Raw genomic sequence first — 26,135 nt, 5'->3', positions numbered from 1 at the left:
CAACATGGTGAAACCTGGTCTCTAATAAAAATACAAAAATTAGCCGGGCGTAGTGGTGGGCGCCTGTAATCCCAGCTACTCGGGAGGCTGAGGCAGGAGAATCGCTTGAACCCAGGAGGCAGAGGTTGCAGTGAGCTGAGGTCACGCTATTGCACTCCAGCCTGGGGGACAAGAGCAAGACTTTGTCTCAATAATAATAATTTGAATAATAGATCTAGAGAGTCAAAGAGGAATCAGTAGGGAGAAATGTATTTTATTTTGGATATGTTTCAAAGGGCTTTTGTCATATTCAGGTGGTCATGTCCAGTATGTGGAAAGTAAATGTAAAAGCTTAAAACAGGTTGGGGAGGAAGAAATAGATTTGAGAGTCATGTGTATAGTGGAGTTCAAGCCACCATAATGGGTGAGATTGCCAGTGGGAGTAGGTAGAGTTGGGGAGAAAGGGCCAAGGACAAAGTCCAGGTTAAATGTCTGCAGAAAGGGAGGCAGGCTGCCTTGTGCAATCATTTCTACCACCCCAAAAATGCTAATAAAAATTCTTTTTTTTTTGAGACGGAGTCTCGCCCTGATGTCCCAGGCTGAAGTGCAATCACTCAATCTCGGTCTACTGCAACCTCCACCTCCCAGGTTCAAGCGATTCTCCTGCTTCAGCCTCCCAAGTAGCTGGGATTACAGGCGCCCACCACCACGCCCAGTTAATTTTTTATTTTTTTTAGTAGAGATGGGGGTTTCACCATGTTGGCCAGGCTGGTCTCAAACTCCTGACCCCGTGATCCACCCACCTCGGCCTCCCAAAGTGCTGAGATTACAGGTGTGAGCCACTGCGCCCGGCCTAAAAATTCTTATTTAGTATACATGTAAAAGAACAGGGCCGTTTTAGAGCTTCTCTAATATATAGGTCTCAAGAAAGAGTCAGTCTGGCTCACTAGACAAAAATCTATTTTTAATTGTATAAAATTATACATATAAAATACATAGAATGTACTAAGAAGATGAGTAAAATCTTTGACACCAGAATTGGACAGATCAGGAAACAATTTTTCTCAAGTTATTTGGGATCTTACTGGTTGGTATTTGAGAAACATAATAAATCCAGGAGGTACGAGGACAATTCTTCCCACAACTCACACCCCTTAACCCATACTTCTTCCCAGAGAAGGGAGCACAGGAGAAACAGGAGTGTTGATGAGTGCCAGCTTATAAATATCAATACAAACAGACACACCTGGTATGTCTAGCTGTTTTTGCCTTTACTCCAACCCAACGTGTTTCATGGAATACAAAGATGGGGCTTCTACCCCAGCTCTCTTCTGATTAGTAAGAAAAAAAAAAATGATAGGGCCTGGAGAATTCAAGGAAGCCCGTTTCAAGCACTAATAAAATTGTAGCTGGATTCCTTACCTCTTATCCAACATGATTTCAAAAGCAAGAAAGTTGCCTTTCATCTTGCCCCTACCAAATCCAAAAGAGCAAATTATGGCCTATTTCCTAATCTATTTATTCTTATTGTTGTTGTTACACTTGAACTTTCTGTTTGGAACCTCATCTATTTCTAAAAGGAAAGTCTGTATAACTGTCAAGTGCAAAGTCCAATTGCAGGAATACTAAATGTCCCAAGCTCACTTTAGAAAGTACATGGGACAATAATATAGTATAAAAGAGATCACAGAAACAAGGGGGAAATATATATTAGAGACCTCCAAAAAAATTATCTGAAAGGAGAATACTTTAGCTGCTGTACTACCAGTTATTTCTCTCTTATGTCACCCAGGAAAGAGGTGGGGGAGAATGGTGTTAAAAATACAAATAGTTTGGGAGGCCGAAGCGGGTGGATCACGAGGTCAGGAGATCGAGACCATCCTGGCTAACACAGTGAAACCCCGTCTCTACTAAAAATACAAAAAATTAGCTGGGCGTGGTGGCAGGCGCCTGTAGTCCCAGCTACTCGGGAGGCTGAGACAGGAGAATGGCGTGAACCTGGGAGGCGGAGGTTGCAGTGAGCCAAGATCACACCACTGCACTCCAGCCTGGGCAACAGAGTGAGACTCCGTCTCAAAAAACACCACCACCACCCACAAATAGGCCAGGCGCAGTGGCTCACGCCTGTAATCCCAGCACTTTGGGAGGCTGAGGCGGGTAGATTACCTGATGTCAGGAGTTCACGAACAGCCTGGCCAACATGGTGAAACCCCGTCTCTACTAAGAATACAGAAATTAGCCAGGCGTGGTGGCGTGTGCCTGTAATCCCAGCTACTGGGGAGGCTGAGGCAAGAGAATCGCTTGAACCCTGGAGGCAGAGGTTGCAGTGAGTCGAGATCGCCCCATTGCACTCCAGCCTGGGCAACAGTGTGAGACTCCATCTCCAAAAACCAAAAAAAACCACACACACACAAATAACTGCAGTCTCCCAAGGTGTCATTTAGGAAGTGCTAAAAACTAAAGTCTCATTTAATTTTCCTGATCAACTCATGTTCTAATAATTAATGTGGAAGAAGAGAAAAGAAAGAGAAAACAAATGAGAATCTAAGGTAGTAAACAGCAGCAACTTAGCGGGAATAAGGGGAACATGGTTCTCACTAACCAGATAGGACTGATAATGCTTCCAGAAAATAAAATATTGGGTGAAAGGAAATATGGAAATATGTTTTACCTTCTACTAATAGCTGCAGGCAGGAAGTTCTAAACGCAGGGTTTAACGAAGCTGGGTGAGCAGGGGACATGTGCAGAGGGAATAGTGAAAGATAATCAGTTTCAACCATAACCCCCATCTACTGTAGAGTATATCCAGAAATCTAGACTATTAGTATGGTATACATATGCCCTAGAAGCAACTTAGGTAGTAAAGTCCCATGAATTGTTTGTAATTTAACTTGTCCCTGGGCAGTTTCTTAGGAGTGGCTTCAGAAGCAAGATCTCTACTTCTTTCAGAATAATAAGGTAGGGAAGGAAGCCTCAAAACAAAGTGGAAATTTGGAGGCAGAGAAGGAATAAGGTAGTGGTGGGCAGGAAAGGGATAGCAAGCAGGTTCAGTTCAAGAACTAAAGGCAAAATCTTCATACTCATACCCTGTTTGAGTCCAAGAAGAAGCATGAATGAGAGTAAGAGTGGGGCATATACTCCTTATTCAAGCTACTGATATTTGAAAAGAAGGAGACATGAACACTTGAGTTAATCTTTTAGTGCTACTGAAATGACTACACAGTTAATCTGAAAGTTTAAGAGCTAACAAAGCTTCAAAGACAACGTGCTCTTTCTTGTAAAGTGGACTGAAGATGTTTCAAATAAAACTACATCCAAAAACTGGAAGTAAGAAAAGGGATCTCTTAGCAAATAGGAATCTAGGTGTAGAATCTATACACACATATATATATATATATTTTTTAAGTATAAAATTGAGAAAGTATGTACAAAAAATCATTCTAAATCTTAGAAAGGAGACATACAAAAAAGGCTGTGGAAAGGCTGGGGAGTACGTGGGTGGATGCCTAGCAGTTGGAAGAATGCATATTGCCCAACTGCCCAGCAGCCAGCACGAGAATATCTTTCTTCTCCTTGTGGAAGCGCAGCTCCTTGCCTGCCAGTCGGGCTTCATCCAGCTCCCGCTCAGTAGAGGCCAGCTCTCTAGACAGTGCCCCTGGCACACTCTGCTCCCGGCTCACCCAGTCCAAGGCCATTTGGTGGCGAATATCATCATCCAGAGCCCGGTGCGAGTAATGAGCCAACACCTCCTAGTAGGGGAGGGGAATGTGAACAGCATTGAGAAGGTAAAGGTTCATATCATACCACACTGACCCAACTGGGACTAAGAACTCAGTTTTAGAGACCTAACTGAGGTCAGCACCTAAATCCTTCAAGGAGATTCTTAAAGGAAACTTCCTGGTAGGGGAAGCAAGATAGACAAAAGAATCACAGCTAATATTTAAATAGGAAAGATTACAGGGATGAAGAGGGTACTTAGGTAAGGCTTTCAATATTCACAACCATAGGTCACAATAGACCTTATTCCTAACATAGTAACCACCTCAAAAGAGTCCGCTGACAGATTGTGCTCCCCTCATTCACCCCCACTCATAAAATCTCTTACCTGCCGAGAGCATTGTCGTTCCCTCATGGCCTTAAGGCTGCCATTCCAGTGTAGCAGTTGAAAAACTGTCATTAGCTCCTGGCGGAAGAATAGGAAGTACCGGGACAGTGATTTTATATTGGGAGGTTACATCAGAATTACATGGGAAACCTTTTACAAAATGGATTTGTAGAAGCAACTTTCATCACTAACTCTGATAGGCCTTTGGGAAAGGAAAATATTTATTTATTTACTTATCTATTTGAGACAGAGTCTTGCTCTGTCACCCAGGCTGGAGTGTAATGGTGCAATCTCAGCTCACTGCAACCTCTGCTTCCTGGGTTCAAGCAATTCTCATGCCTCAGCCTCCCAAGTAGCTGGGATTACAGGCATGTGTCATTATACCCAGCTAATTTTTGTATTTTTAGTAGAAACGGGGCTTTGCCATGTTGGCCAGGCTGGTCTCAAACTCCCGGCCTCAAGTGATCCACCTGCCTCAGCCTCCCAAAGTACTGGGAATACAGGCATGAGCCACCACGCCTGGCCAGGAAGGTATTTATTTTTGAAAAACAGTGTAACAATCTTCTTTCCTTTCCAGTATCAGTGAGTTAGGAATTAGTAGGAACCATTATATATTATAGGAGCAGGCTGACCCATGTTATTAGAGCCAGGGAAGTACATGGGAAAGTACCTGGAACTCCAACATTGATTTGCCCTTGTTGGATTCCAGCATGAATCGGAAGGCACCAATCCCTGTATTTGGGTTGTCAGCTTCCTCCCTGTTGCCCTGGTAGTAGAGGAACAGAAAAGACAAATAGATTTTCAACCAGGATTATCATCTCAAGCAGCACTGTCCAGTAGAAATATAATGCAAGCCACATATTTAATTTAAAATTTCCTCTCTGCCACATTAAAGTAAAAATAAAGAGGTAAGTCCAGGTGCAGTGGCTCATGCCTGTAATCCCAGCACTGTGAGAGGCCAAGGTGGGTAGATCACTTGAGGTCAGGAGTTTGAGACCAGCCTGGCCAACATGGTGAAACCCTGTCTCTACTAAAAATACAAAAATTAGCCGGGCGTGGTAGTGGGTGACTGTAAATCCCAGCTACTCAGGAGGCTGAGGCAGGAGAATCACTTGAACCTAGGAGGTGGAGATTGCAGAGATCGGGCCACTGCACTCCAGCCTGGACAACAGAGTAAGACTCTGTCTCAAAAAAAAAAAAAAGTAAAATTAATTTTAATAATATATCTTATTTAACCCAATATGTTCAAAATAATACTTTTCAACTGTAGTCAGTATAAACATTATTAATAAAATATTTTACATTCTTGTACTGAGTTTCTGAAATGTGGTATAAGTGTGGGAAATTCTGGGTAGCAGTGTGGTCTCCTGGGCACTGACCTATTGTGTGTTCTATTGGTTATGTAACCCTGCAGGGTTAGAATTAAGACACGCTGGCCGGGCGCGGTGGCTCAAGCCTGTAATCCCAGCACTTTGGGAGGCCGAGACGGGCGGATCACGAGGTCAGGAGATCGAGACCATCCTGGTTAACACGGTGAAACCCCGTCTCTACTAAAAAAATACAAAAAACTAGCCGGCCGAGGTGGCGGACGCCTGTAGTCCCAGCTACTCGGGAGGCGGAGGCAGGAGAATGGCGTGAACCCGGGAGGCGGTGCTTGCAGTGAGCTGAGATCCGGCCACTGCACTCCAGCCTGGGTGACAGCGCGAGACTCCGTCTCAAAAAAAAAAAAAAAAAATAGAATTAAGACACGCTGTCCTGCATTCAAGCCTAGTATGTATAAAAACCACTACAGCACGGAAGTTAAGAGCATGGACTGGAACTCCTACAAATAGTGTGGCCTTGGTAAAGCCATTTAACCTCTCTGTTCTGCAGTTTCCTCTTCTGTAAGATGGGAATAATCATAGACCTACCTTAAATGATTGTTTTGAGAATTAAATACAATTTTAAATTAAAAATAAAAATTTAATTTTTTTTTTCTTTCAGACGGAGTCTCACTCTGTTGCTCTGTCACCCAGGATGGAGTGCAGTGGTGCAATCTCGGCTCACTGCAACCTCTGCCTACTGGGTTCAAGTGATTCTCCTGCCTCAGCCTGCAGAGTAGCTAGGACTATAGGCATGCGCCACCACACCCGGCTGATTTTTATATTTTTAGTAGAGACGGGGTTTCACCATGTTGGCCAGGCTGGTCTTGAACTCTTGACCTCGGGTGATCCACCAGCCTCCACCTCCCAAAGTGCTGGGATTACAGGCGCGAGTCACCATGCCCAGCCCAGCATTTACACTGTATTAGGTTTTATAAGTACTCTACAGATGATTTAGAGCATTCATTTGGGAGGATGTGCATAGGTTATATGCAAATACTATACTTTTTTTTTTTTTTTTGAGACTGTGTCTCATTCTGTGTGTCACCCTGGCTGGAGTACAATGGATGGTCACTGCAGCCTCAACCTCCCCGGGATCAAGTGATCCTCTTGCCTCAGCCTCCCAAGTAGCTGGGATCACAGTCAAGTGCCTCCATACCCAGCTAATTATTTTATTATTTTTTTGTAGAGATGGAGTCTCCTTATGTTGCCCAGGCTGTACTCTGCTATTTTATATGAAGGACTTGAGCATCCTTGGGTTTAGGTGTCCTCAAGAGATCCTGGAACCAATCCCACATAGATCCCAAAGGAAGACTATAGAACCATCCTTTTTTTTTTTTTTTTTTTTTGAGATGAAGTCTCACTCTGTTGCCAAGGCTGGAGTGCAGTGGTGCAATCTCAGTTCACTGCAACCTCTGCCTCCTGGGTTCAAGCGATTTTCCTACCTCAGCCTCCTAAGTAGCTGGGACTACAGGTGTGTACCACCATGCCTGGCTAATTTTTGTATTTTTTAGTAGAGATGGGGTTTTGCCACGTTGGCCAGTCTGGTCTTGAACTCCTGATCTCAGGTGAACTGCTCACCTCAGCCTTCCAAAGTGCTGGGATTACAGGCATGAGCCACAATGCCCAGCTAGGAACCATAATTGCTTTCTTTTCTTTTTTTTTTTTTTTTTTGAGACAGGGTCTCACTTTGTCACCCAGGCTGGAGTACAGTAGTACAATCTTGGCTCACTGCAGCCTTGACCTCCTCACTCAAGTGATATTCCTGCCTCAGACCCCCAAGTAGCTGGGACTACAGGCACGTGCCCCCATACCCAGGTAACTGTGTTTTTTGTAGAGATGGAGTTTCACCATGTTGCCCAGACTGGTCTCCAACTCCTGAGCTCAAGTGATCTGCCTGCCTCAGCCCTGCAAAGTACTAGGATTACAGGTGTGAGCCACCACACCTGGCCTAGAACCATAATTTCAATAACAGTGAATTTAGTTATTTATTTTTTGAGACAAAATTTTGTAATCCCAGCACATTGTGGGGCAGATGACAGCAGATCACTTGAAGTCAGGAGTTCGAGACCAGCCTGTCCAACATGGCAAAACCCCCTTTCTACTAAAAATAGAAAAATTGGCTGGGCACGGTGGCTCATGCCTGTAATCCCAGCACTTTGGGAGGCTGAGGTGGGCAGATCACGAGGTCAAGAGATTGAGACCATCGGGCTGACATGGTGAAACCCCGTCTCTACTTAAAAATAAACAAGGCCGGGCGCGGTGGCTCAAGCCTGTAATCCCAGCACTTTGGGAGGCCGAGACGGGCGGATCACGAGGTCAGGAGATCGAGACCATCCTGGCTAAAAAAACGGTGAAACCCCGTCTCTGCTAAAAAATACAAAAAACTAGCCGGGCGCGGTGGCGGGCGCCTGTAGTCCCAACTACTCGGGAGGCTGAGGCAGGAGAATGGCGTGAACCCGGGAGGCGGAGCTTGCAGTGAGCTGAGATCCGGCCACTGCACTCCAGCCTGGGCGGCAGAGCCAGACTCTGTCTCAAAAAAAAAAAAAATAAATAAAAATAAAATAAACAAGCGGCCGGGCGCGGTGGCTCACGCCTGTAATCCCAGCACTTTGGGAGGCCGAGGCGGGCGGATCACAAGGTCAGGAGATCGAGACCACAGTGAAACCCCGTTTCTACTAAAAATACAAAAAATTAGCCGGGCGCGGTGGCGGGCGCCTGTAGTCCCAGCTACTCAGGAGGCTGAGGCAGGAGAATGGCGTGAACCCGGGAGGCGGAGCTTGCAGTGAGCCGAGATTGCGCCACTGCACTCCAGCCTGGGCGACAGAGTGAGACTCTGTCTCAAAAAAAAAAAAAAAAAAAAAAAAAAAAAGAACAGCAGAAACTAAGGTCTTAACCCAAATTAGCAAAAGCAAAATTCAAGCTCAATTTTCATTTTGGAATAGCTCTACAATTCCATAAATATGCAATTAAAGGTTTCTAGATACCAAAGATAAAATGAAAGAGACAAAACAACCAAAAACACATAAACACAGATATAGAATTAGAGACTGAGACATGTGGAACACATGACACAATAGACTGACAGAGAATAAATCAGAAGAACAGAGAGGTGGACCAGAAAGAAAACAGGAATTCATGCTCTGTTTCACAGTAATTTATGAATTCCCAAGCAGCCGGTTCTCCCATCTCCCACTCTCCTTCCAGCTCCATATAACTTACATTGAAAGATGCCAGGGCCTCAGAGACACTCTTCTCGATGAACTCATCCGTGATTCTTCGGGAAGGATGTTCATTAAACACAGAATTCATTAGCGCAATCTTTGCAGCACTCCTCCGGGCCTCAGCTTTTGTGGGGCAAAACTAGGCAGGGGAGAATGAGTGAGAATATGTGTATTTGTGCATATGAGAGAGAGGAAGGAACAGTGGGAGGGAAACACTTCAGATAGAAAACACTTGGACACTCTTTGGATAAATCAGTTGTGTTCAACACACTCTCCAAGGTTTTTATGGTAAAGTGGTCGGGATGTTTGGAAACGTAATTTTGATTCAACATCCTGAAGTCATTAAGGTACTGGAGAGTGCTGTAGCTCATACCAAACTGAATGCAGAATGAGGAAGGCTGCTTAAGTCAGCATATAATCACTGGACATGAAAAATACCCCTGTTAAAACTGTCGACAGAATTAATTACTCAAAAGTCAGATTCTGGCCAGCTTAATAGAAATCTGTATCTTGTTCTGTGGACAGGCAAGGTTTTTTGGATTCCTCTAGATAACCCAAGATTAGAACTGAAGCTGTGTCTAGGCTGCTTCTACAGAGAAGGCCACTGGTCTCTATCAGAAGCACCCATCTTGGAATTTTGGACTTCATTTTTAGCTGTGAACAGGCATTTTCTCAATGTAGTGAGCCAAAGGAGCTATCCCTGAGAAGGGTTTAAGTCTGAGGAAGGAATTTGTAGACTTCTTTTCTTTTTTTTTTTTTTTTTTTTTTTTGAGACGGAGTCTCGCTGTGTCACCCAGGCTGGAGTGCAGTGGCGCGATCTCGGCTCACTGCAAGTTCCGCCTCCCGGGTTTACGCCATTCTCCTGCCTCAGCCTCCGAGTAGCTGGGACCACAGGCGCCCGCCACCACGCCCGGCTAGTTTTTTGTATTTTTAGTAGAGACGGGGTTTCACCATGTTAGCCAGGATGGTCTCGATCTCCTGACTTCGTGATCCACCCGCCTCGGCCTCCCAAAGTACTGGGATTACAGGCTTGAGCCACCGCGCCCAGCCTGTAGACTTCTTTTCTTCCCCCCAGTGGAAACAAAGAGAAGAGGAGTAATTACGGGAAGGAAAGCTGACTTAAGAAGGAAAAAAATAAAAATTAATTCATGTTTTTATATTGTATCCAACATAGGTATCACAGAACAAGTCTGATCTGCAGAAGTCTCAAAATTATTCAATTTCAGATCTCTAGCCACCATAGTATTCCTTTATAATTCATCTTTATTGGCTATCTCAAAGGCCTCTTTGCCCTATGTCATTTATGAGTAATTAGAGGAAAGGAAGAAAATGATGTTGCAGTTTTTAAAAGTAGACCAAGGCTGGGCTTGGTGGCTCACATTTGTAATCCCAGCACTTTGGGAGTCCAAGGCAGGAGGATGGTTTGAGCCCAGGAATTCAAGACTAACCTGGGCAACATAGCAAGACCCCTGTCTCTACCAAAAAAAAAAAAATTAGCCAGGCATGGTGACACGTGCCTGTAGTCCCAGCTATTTAGGAGGCTGAGGCAGAAGGATCACTTGAGCCAGGAGTTCCAGGCTGCAATGAGTTATGATCACACCATTATACTCCAGCCTGGGTGACAGAGTGGGACTCTGTTTCTAAAAGAAAACTTAAAATAAAAAGTAGAACAGAGGTTGGGCATGGTGGCTCATGCCTGTAATCCCAGCACTTTGGGAGGCCAAGGCGGGAGGATCACTTGAGGCCAGGAGTTTGAGACCAGCCTGGCCAACATAGTGAAACGCTGTCTCTACAAAAAATTTAAAAATGAGCTGGGCATGGTTGTGGTGCACACCTGTGGTCCCAGCTAATCAAGAGGTTGAGGTAGAAGGATCACTTGAGCCCAGGAGTCAAGGCTGCAGTGAGCTATGATTGTGCCACTACACTCCAGCCTGGGCAACAGAGCACAACTCTGTCTTAAAAAAACAATAAATAATGGGTGCGGTGGCTCACGCCTGTAATCCCAGCACTTTGGGACGCTGAGGTGGGCGGATTACGAGGTCAGGAGTTCAAGACCAGCCTGGCCAAGATGGTGAAACCCCGTCTCTACTAAAAATACAAAAAAAAAAAAAAAAAAAATTAGCTGGGCATGGTGGCAGGTGCCTGTAATCTCAGCTACTTGGGAGGCTGAGGCAGAGAATTGCTTGAACCCAGGAGGCGGAGGTTGCAGTGAGCCGAGACCACGCCACTGCACTCCAGCCTGGGCGACAGAGTGAGACTGTCTCAAAAAAAAAAAAAAACCAAAAAAAAAAAAAAACAATAAATAAGTAGACCAGGATGTGTTTAGTACTTAAACATCCCTACTATCAATAATTCCTAATTTCTATTAACTGACAGGCTCTCTGAGACAGCATATGAAGTTTGGTAAATAAGTCTGAAGTCTTCCCAGTGCTTCAATTTGTCTGTTTCTATTTGTCTATTACTAGCCTGCTGGCCTGCTCTATAGTGCTGTTGCTTAAAAAGTCATCTGTGAAGAAAACCAGTGGGAGAAATTTCACCTGCCAAAGTGGATAAAGAGGTATAAACTCAAACCCATCTTGAATTTGAGCAGTTGTGGATTATGCCCTTGCTCAGTATATCAGACTACCAACACCCAGCCCATGTTCTGATCTAGCTTCAGTTATTGCACCCTGCCCCTGGCCAGGTGACTCACACCTGTAATCCCAGCACTTTGGGAGGCTGAGATGAAAGGATTGCTTGAGCTCAGGAGTTTGCGACCAGCCTGGGAAACATGGCAAAACTCCATTTCTACCAAAAATACAAAAACTAGCCAGGCATGGTGGCACATGCCTGCGGTCCCAGCTATTCAGGAGGCTGAGGTGGGAGGATCACTTGAGCCCACGAAGTCAAGGCTGCAGTGAGCCATGATTGTGCCACTGTACTTCAGTCTGGGTGACAGAGAGAGGCCCTGTCTCAAGAAAAAAAAAAAAAAAAAAGCTGGGCGAGGTGACTCATACCTGTAATCCCAGCACTTTGGGAGGCTGAGGCAGGCAGATCACCTGAGGTCAGGAGTTCAAGATCAGCCTGGCCAACATGGTGAAATAATACAAAAATACAAAAATTAGCTGGGCGTGGTGGCAGGCGTCTATAATCCCAGCTACTCGGGAGGTGGAGGCAGGGAGAATTGCTTGAACCTGGGAGGTGGAGGTTACAGTGAGCCGAGATCACGCCACTGCACTCCAGCCCAGGTGACACAGCAAGACTCCGTCTCAAAAAAAAAGTTTAGGCTAAAAGGCCAAGAAAGATAATTCTACCCTTTCCAAAAATAACAGAAATATAATTACTACAATGTTTCAGTTATGGGCATCCATCATAAAATGTTCAAGTCATTCAACAATGTAATGAGGTGGGAAGAAGAAGGAAAGATCAGCCAGGCCCGGTGGCTCACGCCTGTAATTCCAGCACTTTGGGAGGCCGAGGTGGACGGATTGCTTGAGGTCAGGAGTTCGAGACCAGCCTGGCCAACATGGTGAAACCCCGCCTCTACTAAAAATACAAAAAAGTAGTTGGGCGTGGTGGCAGGTGCCTGTACTCCCAGCTACTTGGGAGGCTGAGGCAGGGAGAATCACTTGAACCCGGGAGGCAGAGGTTGCAGTGAGCTGAGATCGGGCTGTTGTACTCCAGCCTGGGCAACAGAGCGAGACTCTATCTCCAAAAAAAAAAAAAAAAAAAAAGAAGAAGGAAAGATCTTATTCTCTTAGAAGTGAAAGCATAGGCTGGGCGCGGTAGCTCACACCTGTAATCCCAGCACTTTGGGAGGCCAAGGTGGGCGGATCATGAGGTCAGGAGATTGAGACCATCCTGGCTAACATGGTGAAACCCTGTCTCTACTAAAAATACAAAAAAAAAAAAGAAAAAAGAAAAAAATTAGCCAGGCCTGGTGGCACGCACCTGTAGTCCTAGCTACTGGGGAGGCTGAGGCAGGAGAATCACTTGAACCCAGGAGGTGGAGGTTGCAGTGAGCCAGGATCATACCACTGCACTCCAGCCTGGGCAACAGGGTGAGACTCCATCTCAAAAAAACAAGTGGAAGCACAAACATTCGTCATCTTGGGTATATATTTATTTCTCTGAAATGACTGAAGTTCTTTTCACTGCAACCTCCGGCTCCCAAGTTCAAGCAATTCTCCTGCCTCAGCCTCCTAAGTAGCTGGGATTACAGGCATGCGCCATCACGCCCAGCTAATTTTTGCATTTTTAGTAGGGACGGGGTTTCACCATGTTGGTCAGGCCAGTCTCAAACTCCTGACCCCGTGATCTGCCCGCCTCGGCCTCCCAAAGTGCTGGGATTACAGGTGTGAGCCATCGCACCAGGCCTGAAATGACTGCAGTTCTAAGGGAAAAAATTTCATCACCTGATGTGAAATGAAGTTTCCTTAGGACTGCTTTGTTTGAGGCATAAACTAAGCTGCAACGGCACTCATTCATGCAACAGACATATTTGCTTACTATCTGGTAGGCACTAAGATAGGTGGTAGGGATTTAACAAGAAGACAGACACAATCTTTGCCTCTATGGAACATAGTCCACTAGGAGAGACAATTATGATATGTTGTAATAAGTGATATGATAGGGGAAGTTCAAGGTGCTATGCAGACACACAGCAGGGCTTTTAACCTTGTCTAAGGGTTATACAAACCATATGGAAAGCAGAACAAAGGTGTTTATTATTTTCTCTAAATTCCATTTCAGAGTTTTAAACTGACATTTCAGAAGGCTGCCTCCCTGTCTGCAATGTAAAAAATCCATCTTTGATAAGAATATTCATACTAGTCCATAATTTCTCACTACCTCATAATGGCAACCATTCTTTTCATCATCATAGGTATTTCACATAATTGTAGAATGTTAGTAGTAGAAAAGACTTCAGAAATCATCTAACCTATCTCCTTCATGTTATAGATGGGAAAAGTGAGGCCCAGAGATTTGCCCCATTGATATTCAGAGGAATGTGAATTTAGATCTCCTAACTCTTAGATGAGTACTGTTCCCACCATACATAGTCCCTCCGATTTGACCTCTTAGAGAACTCCAACATTGCTTTCTTTAGTAATTGCCTATGAAAAAGTACTGGAGGCAAGGAATATTGTTCTATATCCTCAACAAGAGATGAAAAATAGTTGGAATGCAATAACTGAAGCCAGATTGGAACATGGGTTGGATGATGGTAGTCGGATATACTGAGCAAGGGGATATTCATAACTGCTCAAATTCAAAATGGGTTTGAGTTCTTGAAAGGAAAGCATGATACTGAGGTTCTATTATGGTCAAATTGGCCTCAGATGCTTGCCAGAATAATTTTCCCAGAATTGCTTTAGGTCCTCAAATATATGATTTTAGGCAGTTTAATGGCCAAAGTGATGGAGAAAGCCGTTACTAACATCTAAGCATTTACCTTTGCTACTGCCACCTCACAACTCTTACCTGGAAACTCCCAAAGCAACTTCCCCCAGGCAGCGTGACATAGCAGACATAAGGAGGGCTGTTGGAGGGAACCATCTCATAAACCACTAGAGCCCCATTCTTTAAGTCAGCACCACGGGACTGCTTCATCTGCCAGAATTCCTGAAGTGCCTCCACCACATTCACTATAAAAGAGAAATAGTTAAGTTCAGCAATGAGAACACCTCCAAGTGGTGCTATACTTCAATACAGTATCTGTAACCTGTACCTACATTAAGAGTCAGCCCCTTAGCTCCCTACCTATTGCCATTTAAAAGCATTTAAATTAATAAACCTAGACTGTGATTAAGTTAATTTGCCTAGAAAGACCAGCATATGCCTGCCCTCCTCCACCACTTTTCTGGTTCACATTTTATTTTATTTAAATTTTTTTTTCACTCCCACCTCCAATCTGAATAGTTCACATTTTAACTTAGTCCTAGAATAACTTAAATATTGGAGGCAGAGTTCCCAATGTCAGCAGACCATTATCACTGCCTGATGAAATACAAGTAGATTACTCCACAATTGTTAGCTGGCCCAGGATGATAATAACCACCACAATAAGTGCTAACATGTATTGAACACATTGTATGTCAGGCATTTCTGTAACTGCTTTACGTGTTTAATCACAGCAACTTTATGAAGCAGATATTTTCACTATCCATATTTTACAGATGAGGGAAATGAGGTATAGAGAGGTTAAATAACTTGCCCAAGGTTATGCCAGGAGAAAGCAGCAGTTTGAGTATTCAAACTCAAGCAGTCTCGCTCTGTCACCCGGGCTGGAGTGGAGTGGCCGGATCTCAGCTCACTGCAAGCTCCGCCTCCCAGGTTTACGCCATTCTCCTGCCTCAGCCTCCCGAATAGCTGGGACTACAGGCGCCCACCACCTCGCCCGGCTAGCTTTTTGTATTTTTTAGTAGAGACGGGGTTTCACCGTGTTAGCCAGGAAGGTCTCGATCTCCTGACCTCGTGATCCGCCCGTCTCGGCCTCCCAAAGTGCTGGGATTACAGGCTTGAGCCACCGCGCCCGGCCGCCAATGAGTATTCTTTTATGCAATACTGCTGGCTCAAGGAAATATAGCCCTAATAACCATTCTCGAGCCTGTGCTTCTAGTAAGCACATCCATTGCTAGATTCCTTTTCCAACCCAGAATACTATGTATATACTATGGGTGTGAGAAGCCAGGGCATGGAGGTGGGAGAGAACTCTTTTGAGGCTTTACCTGGGTATAAATGATTTTTGGAGGAACTATATGGTGAGATGCAAAGCAATGAAATGGGAAGCAATTGGAGGACTTTAAAAAGAAGCACTCCTCCATGGGCCGGTCTCTTATGCTCCTTCACATCTTGCTAGGTATGGCAAGATTGCAAAACCCTGACTGCTCTTTACTTGGGCTACTTTTCAGGACTGTGCTTGCAGCAAGAAATATTGAGGGATGAGGTACTATCTTCACTCAGATAAAGAACATGCTTGCTTCTGCTTGTTGTAAAATGGCAAGTTCCCCAAGCTGCAGGTTCTGTAAGTGTTCCTCTGTTGTGAAGCAACCCATGGCCTATGCAAGTATCTACCTGAGTCCTCTGCATTGGACTTGGGAGGAGGCAAGGAGAACTAATATAAACATGATGCTCATGCTACTTGCTGTGCTATGAATAATAAATTCCTTTGTCTCTAATCTCAAAGTCTCTTGACTTCTGCCAGCATCCATGAAACAGTAAATGGCTAATTTATTAGTTGTAAGTAGGCTAAAATCAAACTCCAGACCTGACATTGTATTCTAGAACACTTCCTCTCATCCCCTACGTTTTCCTTATGTAGCCTACAGTGTAAAGAGGGAAAGAGATATTAACCAGATCTCTAACAAATGTAAAATTGCACCTGTGATCAAGTTCTATAAAGGAGTGATAGATGTCGGAGTATCTGACCTAGTTAAGAAGGTCAAAGAAAGCTACCCTGAGGAGGCAATATCTAAGTTCAGGTATGAGTAGGAATTCACTAGGCAAGAGGAGAGAGGACAGTGTTCTGAGTATAAAGAACAGCATGTTCAAAGGCTCATGACAGCAGGGAACATGATGAATAAAGGGAATTAAGACCATGTGGCTATGGAAGAGTGAGTGAGGGGAAGTGTGATGCAAGATGAGGATGCAAGAGAAGGCAGGGATCAGACCAAGTAGGGCCTTTTACGCCATGTTAGAGTATTGGCTTTATCCTAAAGCAATAGGAAGCAATGGGAGGACTTTAAAAAGAAGGAGGGATTCTTTTGAACTCAGCTCCAAGGAAAAATAATTAATTAAAAAAAAAAAAAGAGGGATGAGATCAGTTCGCTTTTAGAAAGGATCACATTGACTCTAGGGTTCCAAACATTTCAAATAGTTTTAGCTAAAGCCTCATAATAAAAAATTATCACAGGTGCTCTCCAATATCTTGCAACATATTGACCACTCTCCTTTTTTTTTTTTTTTGAGACAGGATCTCACTCTGTTGCCCAGGCTGGAGTGCAGTGGAGCAATCTCAGCTCACTGCAACCTCCACCTCCCAGGCCCAAGCAATCCTCCAACCTTAGCCTCCGAGTAGCTGGGACCACAGGTGTATGTCACCACACCCGGCTAATTTTTGTAATTTTTGTAGAAACAGGGTTTCACTGTATTGCCAAGGCTGGTCTCAAACTCCTGAGCTCAAGCGGCCTCCTAAAGAGGTCCTCCTCCACCTCAGCCTCCCAAAGTGCTGGGATTACAGGCGTGAGCCACCACGCCTGGCCTCTCCTCTCCTACTCTTAATCGCAACAAAGGCTCATTCGTTCTTTCATATTTTCTTAGTTCAGATCTGCCAAGAAGACACCAAGATGGGATAGGCAATTCCAAGAGACTTATTGGGGAGGAAGTAGGAGAAGACAGGGAGAGCCTTCTGAGCACAGCAAAGATCTGATGACCGTGGAAGAGAGGCAAAGAAGGAGGTCTAGATATGATAGTTTCAGACTGTAGTACAGTTGTTGTTGTCGTTGTTGTTGTTTTGTTTTTTTTTTTAGACAGAGCCTCACTCTGTCGGCCAGGCTGGAGTGCAGTGATACAATCTCGGCTCACTGCAAGCTCTGCTTCCCGGGTTCACGCCATTCTCCTGCCTCAGTCTCCCAAGTAGCTGGGACTACAGGCGCCCGCCACCACACCCGGCTAATTTTTTGTATTTTTAGTAGAGACGGGGTTTCACCGTGTTAGCCAGGATGGTCTCAACCTCCTGACCTCGTGACCTCGTGATCCACCCGCCTCGGCCTCCCAAAGTGCTGGGATTACAGGCGTGAGTCACCGCACCCGGCTATAGTACAGTTTTAAGAAAGATTTGGCTAAGCCAGTGAGAAGTCCTCATCGCAAAAGAATCCCGTATCTCACCAGGATCTGCCTGTGTTAATACCCCTGATGTGCTCGGTCATTGGTTGGGAGCAGCCTACAGGAAGCGTGGTCCCTTCAAATGTGGTTATAGATGCAAATGTGCAACTTTGGGGTGCAAATGTGATTACAGATGACCCAGGGTGGGCAGTGGCTGAGGCTGTTAGTTATGCTCCCTGCAGCAGGCAATCTGAACTGCACATTTTCATGGCTGTCATACACACATTAGCTAAAGTTTGAGCATTTAATAGGTACATGGCATTATTCTAAGCACTGGGCATGAAAAGAATAACACACAGTTCCTGCAAGCAAAGAATTAATTTTATATTTGAGTTGGAGTCTCACTCTGTTGCCCAGGCTGGAGTGCAGTGGTGCGATCTCGGCTCACTGCAACCTCTACCTCCCAGGTTCCAGCAATTCTTCTGTCTCAGCCTCTTGAGTAGCTGGGATTACAGGCACATGCCGCCATGCCTGGCTAATTTTCGTATTTTTAGTAGAGACAGGGTTTCACCATATTGGTCAGGCTGGTCTCAAACTCCTGACCTTAGGTGATACACCTGCCTTGGCCTCCCAAAGTGCCGGGATTACAGGCGTGAGCCACCGCGCCCAGCAAGTGAGGAATTTAAAATCAGTGGCCAATAATAAATTGTCTCGCCTGCTCTGTGACTGAAACAAACACCCATGTACTAGCCTGAGTTTGAGAAGCAGCATAAACTCTTTTTAATAACCTACATTTAACTGACTTTTAAGAATGCTCATTCTTCTATTAAAAGACAGCATGAGGGCACGTCATTAGGACCTCCTGAGGCTCTGTCATGGGCAAAAAAAATTAAAATTAAAATTAAAAATTAAAAAAAGATCCAGCATGAAAAGAAAACTCTCTTTCCCTCCATTGGTTTTGGCAGGGCTCTTCAAAGGTCAATACTGACCAGAAAGCTCAGCCATCTTTGTTCTCTCCATGAGATCTTTTCAGCTCCAGTTCCCTCTTTGAGACAGTTTAGCACAATGCACTGGGTGACAGCTCTCCTGACATGCACACAACAGGGAGAATACTGGAATAAAGGGGAAGAGGAGGAGACCACCATAATTGGGAAGGTCCTATTAAAAAGCATATGTTCAGTCTCTATCCAGTTAAACATTTCTTCGCACAGACCAGAGAACCATTTTTTTTTTTTTTTTTTTTTTTTTTTGAGACGGAGTCTCGCTGTGTCTCCCAGGCTGGAGTGCAGTGGCGTGATCTCGGCTCACTGCAAGCTCCGCCTCCCGGGTTCACGCCATTCTCCCGCCTCAGCCTCCCAAGTAGCTGAGACTACAGGCGCCCGCCACCACTTGCCCGGCTAATTTTTTGTATTTTTAGTAGAGACGGGGTTTCACCATGTTGGCCAGGATAGTCTCGATCTCCTGACCTCGTGATCCACCCGCCTCGGCCTCCCAAAGTGCTGGGATTACAGGCTTGAGCCACCGCGCCCGGCCCAGAGAACCATTTTTTAATGATTACTCAAAGCCAAGGGGCATGGGGAGTCTTGATTTTAGAAATGTGAGTATGAAATGATAATTGGGCAAAGTGGTCAAGAAAAAAGCAACTAATTGTGATCCGCATTTGAAAATGCTTCTAGACTTATTCATGTTTAGAACTGGAAGGAACTTTAGAGATCATCTAGTCCAACACTGGCTAAGAAAGAACAGAAGACTTGTTAGAGGTCACATGGCTATGGCAGAGTTGGGGCATAAATCTAGATTTCCGGGGGCCAATATTCTTTCCAATTTGGGAATCTTAACTCAGGCTCCAAGGTCCAGTCCATAGCTGAGCTTCATGGAGGTTCACAAGCTTCCTAAAGTAAAATTATGTGTGTGTCTGTGTGCATATGAGTATCTGTGCATGTGTATGTGTGGAGCACTCACATTTTTTATCATATTTTCAGTGAGGAACCATGGATATAATGGTTTACATAAAGATGGCTAAAGAACAGTAAGGTGGGAGGGTAGGAATAACAGATATACACCTCTGACAATTGTTTTCTCAAAGTCCCTCACAAGAAAGACCAAGATAGGAATATTTCAGTGCTTATACCCTGCTGTTGAATAACAAAAAAGAGAATAATTTAGTTTTTGCCTTTAGGAGATAAAATATACGAACGTCTAATTGGACAGGATGGGAATGAGAGGTAGTGATCATTTTCAGCCAAAATAAAAACTTTTTTGTTGTTGTTGTTTTTGTTTTTGAGACAAAGTCTTGCTCTGTCGCCCAGGCTAGAGTGCAGTAGCATGATCGTGGCTCACAGCAACCTCCACCTCCAAAGTTCAAGCAATTCTCCTGGCTCAGCCTCCCAAGTAGCTGGGATTACAGGTACACACCACCACACCCAGCTAATTTTTGTATTTTTAGTAGAGACAGGGTTTTGCCATGTTGGCCAGGCTGGTCTTGAACTCCTGACTTCAGATGATCCTCCCACCTCGGCCTCCCAAAGTGCTGGGATTACAGTGTGAGCTACTGCACCTAACCTAAAACATTTTTTTTTTGAGGCAAAGTCTCACTCTATCACTGAGGCTAGAATTCAGTGGCACAATCACACCTCACTGCAGCCTTGACTTCCTAGGTTCAAGTGATCCTCCCACCTCAGCTCCCTGAGTGGCTGGGACTACAAGATGCATGCCACCATGCCTGGATAATTTTTAAAAATTTTTGTAGAGATAGTATCTCACTATGTTGCCCAGGCTGGTCTCAAACTCTAAGGTTCAAGCAATCCTCCTGAGTTGGCCTCAAAATGTTGGGATTACAGGCATGAGCCATTGTGCCTGGCCAGGATAAAAATATTAAGACAATATATGAAACTACAGTAAAAATTTTATATCATAAGGATAAATACAACCTTGCCAGGAAGGTAATTAACAAAAATAAAAGAAAAAATAATAATAAATACAACTTTGTGGTGGGGAAGCAGGAATAAAGAGATAATGAAATTAAGAGGTGAGTAAAAACAGTCTCCTTGATCATATAGGATGGCGAGAATAGACTGACCCTATTCACATTATTATGGAAGATAGGGAAGGTGGTTAACAATATTTCATCTGTTTCTTATTTCAATGTTTAGAAGGTACATCTGCCCCTAAATAGCCTACAGTGCACAGTCTCTTTGGAAGGAGAGACTGCAAAGTAACAGTGACTTTGGGAGGGGACTCTGGTAGACTGAATGATGCCACCTTCCAAAATGTCCATGTCCTAATCCTTGGAACCTGTGAATGTCACTTTATCTGGCAAAGACTTTGCAGATGGGTTTAAATGATTTGAGATGGGGAAATTACCTAGATTGTATAGGTGGGCCCTAAGTGCATTCACAAGTGTCCTTATAAGAGGGAGGCAGGATGGGCACATTGACTCATGCCTATAATTCCAGCACTTTGGGAGGCCAAAGCAGGATGATCACTTGAGGCCAGGAGTTCAAGACCAGCCTGGGCAACATCGTGGGATCTTGTTTCTACAAAAAATTTTTTTAAATCAGCCAGTTGTGGTGACATGCACCTGTAGTCCTAGCTACTTGGGAGGCTGAGGCAGGTGGGAGGATCACTGGAGCCCAGCAGTTCCAGGCTGCAGTGAGCTATGATTGCACCACTGCAGTCCAGCCTAGGCAACACAGCGAGATCCCATCTCTTTAAAAAAAAAAAAAAAAAAAAAAGGAGGCATATTTGACGAAGAGGAGGAGTCACAGAGGTAGAGATTATAGTGATACAGCAATAAACCAAGTAATAAACCAATATCAGCAGCCACCAGAAGCTGGAAGAGGCAAAGAATGAATTCTCCCCTAGAGCTTTTGGAGGGAACACGGCCCTGCCAACACCTTGATTTTGGCCCAGTAATACTGATTTTGGACTTCTGGCCTCCAGAACTATGAGAGAACAAATTTCTGTTGGTTTAAGCCACTAAAGTTGTGATAATTTGTTACAGCAGCCACAGGAAACTAATATAGGGACTAATCCAGCATTTCTAAAAATTGGAAATATTTGGCCCAACCCATTTAACTCCAGTCTTACAGAAAAGAAGCTGTCTGTGATTCTGAGGAAAAGGAACAACTAAATAGAAAACACTACACAAGATTCATTAGTTCAACTTAGTGAAATAGCAGGGCAAAATCTCCAATCATGCAGCCATATTGTAACATAAAAGGATAGCAATACTTCCAAAACAACAGGTTTGAAGAGGGAAATGTAGCAGTTACAGAGCAAGGCAAGTGAGTTACTCGATCCTGCCTGTTTAGAGACTGCCAGATGTCAAACATGAGAAAGAGACTATATGCCATAGAAAAAAGGGGGCAAAGGAAATGGCAATGCAGAACAATACGTATCATTTGCAGTTTCCAAAGCATTTCCAAATGCACAAAAATAGCAACCACACTAAGTACCATGTGCTGCATGCTTTATATTCGTTGTCTCAGTTAATCCACACAAAACTATCAGGATAAGTATTATAATACCCATTTTACAAAAAGTAAGCAAGTTAAGGAACAGGCCAGAAGTGGCAGAACCAGGATTTAGAAACAATGTTTGGCTCCAAAGTCAACCCTCTTTGTATTGGGCTGGCCTGCTTTATTACACCATTAATCTTTATACATGCTCTGTAGTATGAACTGTGAGCTCCATCAAGATAGGGACTAAATATCTGCCTTGTCCACCACTGCATCTGGTGATCAATAAATATTTGTTAAATGAATGAAGAGAACAGATGAGGCATAGAGAGATTAAGCAACTTCTCCAAGATCATACGGCCAACTTTTTAACAGGGCTAGGTCCTCTGATTACAAATCCCATGCACTACAAACTTATCAAGATCCTACAGAATACTGAGCTATGTGTGTATCTTGGGTAAGTGGGTAAGGGAGGCAGATAAAGGACAGGAAAGTTTTTAAAAATACATACATACATACATACATACTGATATTCCACATGAGTGAAGGTAGATCTAAAGACTGGCTGGAAAAGGTGAATTTGGAGCATTCAGGAAGAAGATGAAGGATGTTAATTGAAGATGATGCGGTAAAGCATTGCTGGATGAGGGAATGAATTGTCTAGGCAGAGGCTAAAGTAAATTGTATTCAGGGGAATACATCCATTCCCCCAAATACCATGCCATCAGTCACAAGGGTATGTGAGTACATGCCAGTGGCAGCTTTGTCTAAGAATTGAAGCAGAATAAGTGATTCCATGTGGTAAAGGACTTCTGAGCCAAATGGGCAGAGATTCTGCTTGCCTGAAGCTGAACTATCTGCCAGATTCTCCTAAAGTACTGGCTGGACACCCAGACTGGAAATGAGAAACTCAAGAATAATGAGAAAGACTGCGATGGGAGGTGGGGAGATAGGAAAGAAAATCACCACAGAGTCTGAAGCCTGACTAATTGCCCTTTGTCAGCACAATCCCCTTGTTCCCTCATCCTTGCTAAGGAAATGAAAGTTTTTATAGGATGCCCAGTTTAGGAGCCAAAGCAGAGGCTCTCCAGGTAACACAGACAAGAAAAAGGGTGTACTCCTCTACAATTTTAATAAATGCCTGTAAGTTTCCAAGAGGAAGGCTTCAGATTTAGCGTGACCACTCTAGGCTACTCCTGTGCCCAGAGGCAAAGACCTTCCCTTGATCTTGACTTAGAGACTTGAAGCAGCAGGATAGTAGCTAATAGCAGTTCCATCACATAGCCTTGTTAAATCTTGGGATTACATTGGGAAAATAATATGTCCTTATGAGTTTCGGATTCATCCATTTGTATCCCCAGCACCTAGCAGAGTTCCTGTCTTATAACAGGAGTTCAAATTGTATGAAGAACAAAGGGAAATTGAAGATAAATGAATCATAGGCACATATAGCAAAATGGCTCTAAAAATCTCTTTTCACAGGAATTTTTGGGTTTACATTATCAGGATTTAAGAGTGGGAAAAAGTGAAGCATGTTCTACTTGAGGAACTATGAACCAACACATTTGAGATAATAATCATTTTTAGGTTACATGTCATTTGCAATGTCTCAGTTAATCCATATTGTAATCCTTGAAGAAACTGATGCTCAGTGAGATTAAGTCCCTTTCCCAAAGATTTGGCTGGTAAGTGACAAAGATCTCCAAACCCTGTGTGTGCTCTTTTCACTAAACTTTCTTAAAAAAAGAAAATCTACAGAAAAGCCCTGTAACTTTTCTCTGCATTATTGTTAAACCAGAAAGTTAAAAATATAGTCACTTCCAGGTCAAGCAGGACCTGGCCAAGGAGACAGAAGGGATGTGTTGTAAATTCCAGGCTTAAATTCTGTATTCCACACCCTTCACTATATATTCCTTATTACTTACACTATAAATCTGGAACTCAAATTCAGATAGGAAACTACACTAGTTAAACAAAAACAACAAAGAAAACCCTCACATCCCTCTTTAAAGAAATTAGACATCTTTAAGACGAAGTTTTCTAACTGAAATAGAGTTTCTAACCTGGCTCATTTCCACAGAATTTAACATTGAAAGAGCCAAGGCCTGGGATTTATCCTCAGTTCCTGGGCAAGGGCCAGGAAAACAGAGCCAGACAGAAAAGCTGGAGCTGTGAGTCTCCATACTAAACAAGATACCAAAGTAAGGTGCTAAGCCATAGGAAGCTGGTGTGAGCTCAGTGGTACAGGTCCGGATTTAAATGCACAATTACTATTAGTGACTTGTGAAGGCACTACCTAGTTCCCCAGTAAATCTGAAGTTGCACTGAAATTTCAGAGTGAAGGTAAGTAAAGAATTTAAAAGTCAAGGTTAGGCCGGGCGCGGTGGCTCAAGCCTGTAATCCCAGCACTTTGGGAGGCCGAGACGGGCGGATCACGAGGCCAGGAGATCGAGAGACGATCCCGGCTAACACGGTGAAACCCCGTCTCTACTAAAAAATACAAAAAAACTAGCCGGGCGAGGTGGCGGGCGCCTGTAGTCCCAGCTACTCGGGAGGCTGAGGCAGGAGAACGGCGTAAACCCGGGAGGCGGAGCTTGCAGTGAGCTGAGATCCGGCCACTGCACTCCAGCCTGGGTGACAGAGCAAGACTCCGTCTCAAAAAAATAAATAAATAAATAAATAAATAAAATAAAATAAAAGTCAAGGTTAAGGAGCTGGAGCAAATTAACAGGGGAGTCCAGAATTGCAGAGATCACAGAGGAAAGATTGAGAGGGTGTGGATGAGAAATTGGATCTGAAATAAAAGACAGGATCTCACACAATGGGGACTGGTTCTCAAAGGCAGAGAGATGTTAAGGTATTAAGCTGGAGGAGGAATTCCATTTCTAAAGGAGAAAAGCTTAGGAAGAAAAGAGGATTGTATCTGAAAAAGGGTCCCTGGAGAATATATTAATAACTCAGTAAAGGGAAGGAGAGGTAGGAGGCTTAAACGTGTGTATGAGTGTGTGCGTCTGTGCGTATGCGTAGCCCAGAAGGAAACTCCCCAAAAGGAAATGCAAGTGAGGGCTCCACGCCAGGAAAAGCGATCCGGAGGACTGTGGGAGCAAGGCTCCTTTTCAGAGGGTGTCGCACAGGAGGCCAGACCCGCAGACTCACCTCGGCCATAGCCCTGCGTGTGCTTGGCGAAGCTCCTCACTACGGCCTCCACGGCCTCTCGCAGCACTGCCGGGCTGCCGGCGGCGCCGGGGGGCAGGGGCAGTCCTGGGGCCCCAGACATGAGCAGCGGCGGCGGGGGCGGTGCGGGAGGCGGCGGGGCAGGCGGGGGGCCCGCAGGGGGTGTGGCGGCTGCAGCCGCAGCCCCAGTCACTCCGGGCCGCAGTGCTCGGAGAGTGCCCCTCCCGCTGGTGCCCACACCAGGCTGCAGCCGCTGCGCTCGCATCGTCTCCATCCCGGCCGCCAATGGAGTAGCGCCCCGGAGCCTGCCAGCCTGCCGAGCTAACGGTCCCAACCACCCCAGTCAGCTAGCGCCTGGGGACTGAGGGCGGCGCCAGGGCCGAACCTTCAGTCAAGTGGGGGCGGGGACGAGCTAGGTCCCATGCCAATCACCAGTGATGGGGCGGGAGCTAGAGGGCTACTACTCCGCCATAGGCAAATTGTTGAGGAGGGTGGAGATTCTGAGAACCAATTGCAAAGAGAAAAAGCGCATCCTCTGAAAGGCAGACGCGTAGCTTGGGCGCGTCTTTGGGAGTCCTGTGGCAAGCACTAGAAAGCGGGCCAGAATCCTGGGGCGGGGCTTGAAGAAAAAAATGGGCCTAGATGCAAGACTGGGGAGAATTGCAGACAGAGTAGAGATCATTTTGTCCTACCATTTCATTTTACAGATTGTAGGTGAGGAAATTGTGGCTCAGAGAAGTAATTTGACTTGTCCAACATCACATGCAATTGGTGGTGGAGCTAAGGCAAGAAAGATACTGACATTTAATGAACATAAACTATGCAATGTACTGTAATGCATGTCTTCTTTACAATCACAATCACTAGATTTTATTATTTTAGGGATAAGGAAACAGATGCTGAGGGAGGCTAGATAAATTGTCCAAAATTAAATAGCTAAGAGATGGCAAAGTGGAATTCAGAGTTTAAGCATAGGTGTTCTGATTCCCAATATTTTTTATCTTTTTACTATGCCACATTGTTGGGT

The 26,135-nt window shown here is 44.6% G+C and overlaps 1 protein-coding gene and 1 long non-coding RNA gene across 2 annotated transcripts; one reads left to right on the top strand and one right to left on the bottom strand.

Annotated features, from left to right (window-relative positions):
- Nucleotides 1-922: 922 nt before the first annotated feature.
- LOC105479289 (limb and CNS expressed 1 like) lies at nt 923-25,473 on the bottom strand. The gene is made up of 6 exons (XM_071070072.1): nt 25,091-25,473; nt 14,133-14,296; nt 8,668-8,808; nt 4,755-4,850; nt 4,085-4,162; nt 923-3,728 (listed from the first exon to the last, which is right to left on the bottom strand). Exons 1-6 carry the CDS (start codon nt 25,380-25,382, stop codon nt 3,486-3,488), a joined length of 1,014 nt encoding a protein of 337 aa, XP_070926173.1. The 5' UTR covers nt 25,383-25,473; the 3' UTR covers nt 923-3,485.
- Nucleotides 5,812-11,233, top strand: LOC139356374 (uncharacterized). Its single transcript, XR_011608143.1, has 2 exons — nt 5,812-5,926; nt 11,135-11,233. It is a non-coding gene; the product is annotated as an uncharacterized lncRNA (long non-coding RNA).
- Nucleotides 25,474-26,135: the final 662 nt, after the last annotated feature.

This window comes from Macaca nemestrina, chromosome 1 (genome assembly GCF_043159975.1).
Source record: "Macaca nemestrina isolate mMacNem1 chromosome 1, mMacNem.hap1, whole genome shotgun sequence".
NCBI lineage: Eukaryota > Metazoa > Chordata > Mammalia > Primates > Cercopithecidae > Macaca > Macaca nemestrina.
The sequence above is the reverse complement of the archived record's forward strand: the minus strand, read 5'-3'. Positions and strand labels throughout refer to the sequence as shown.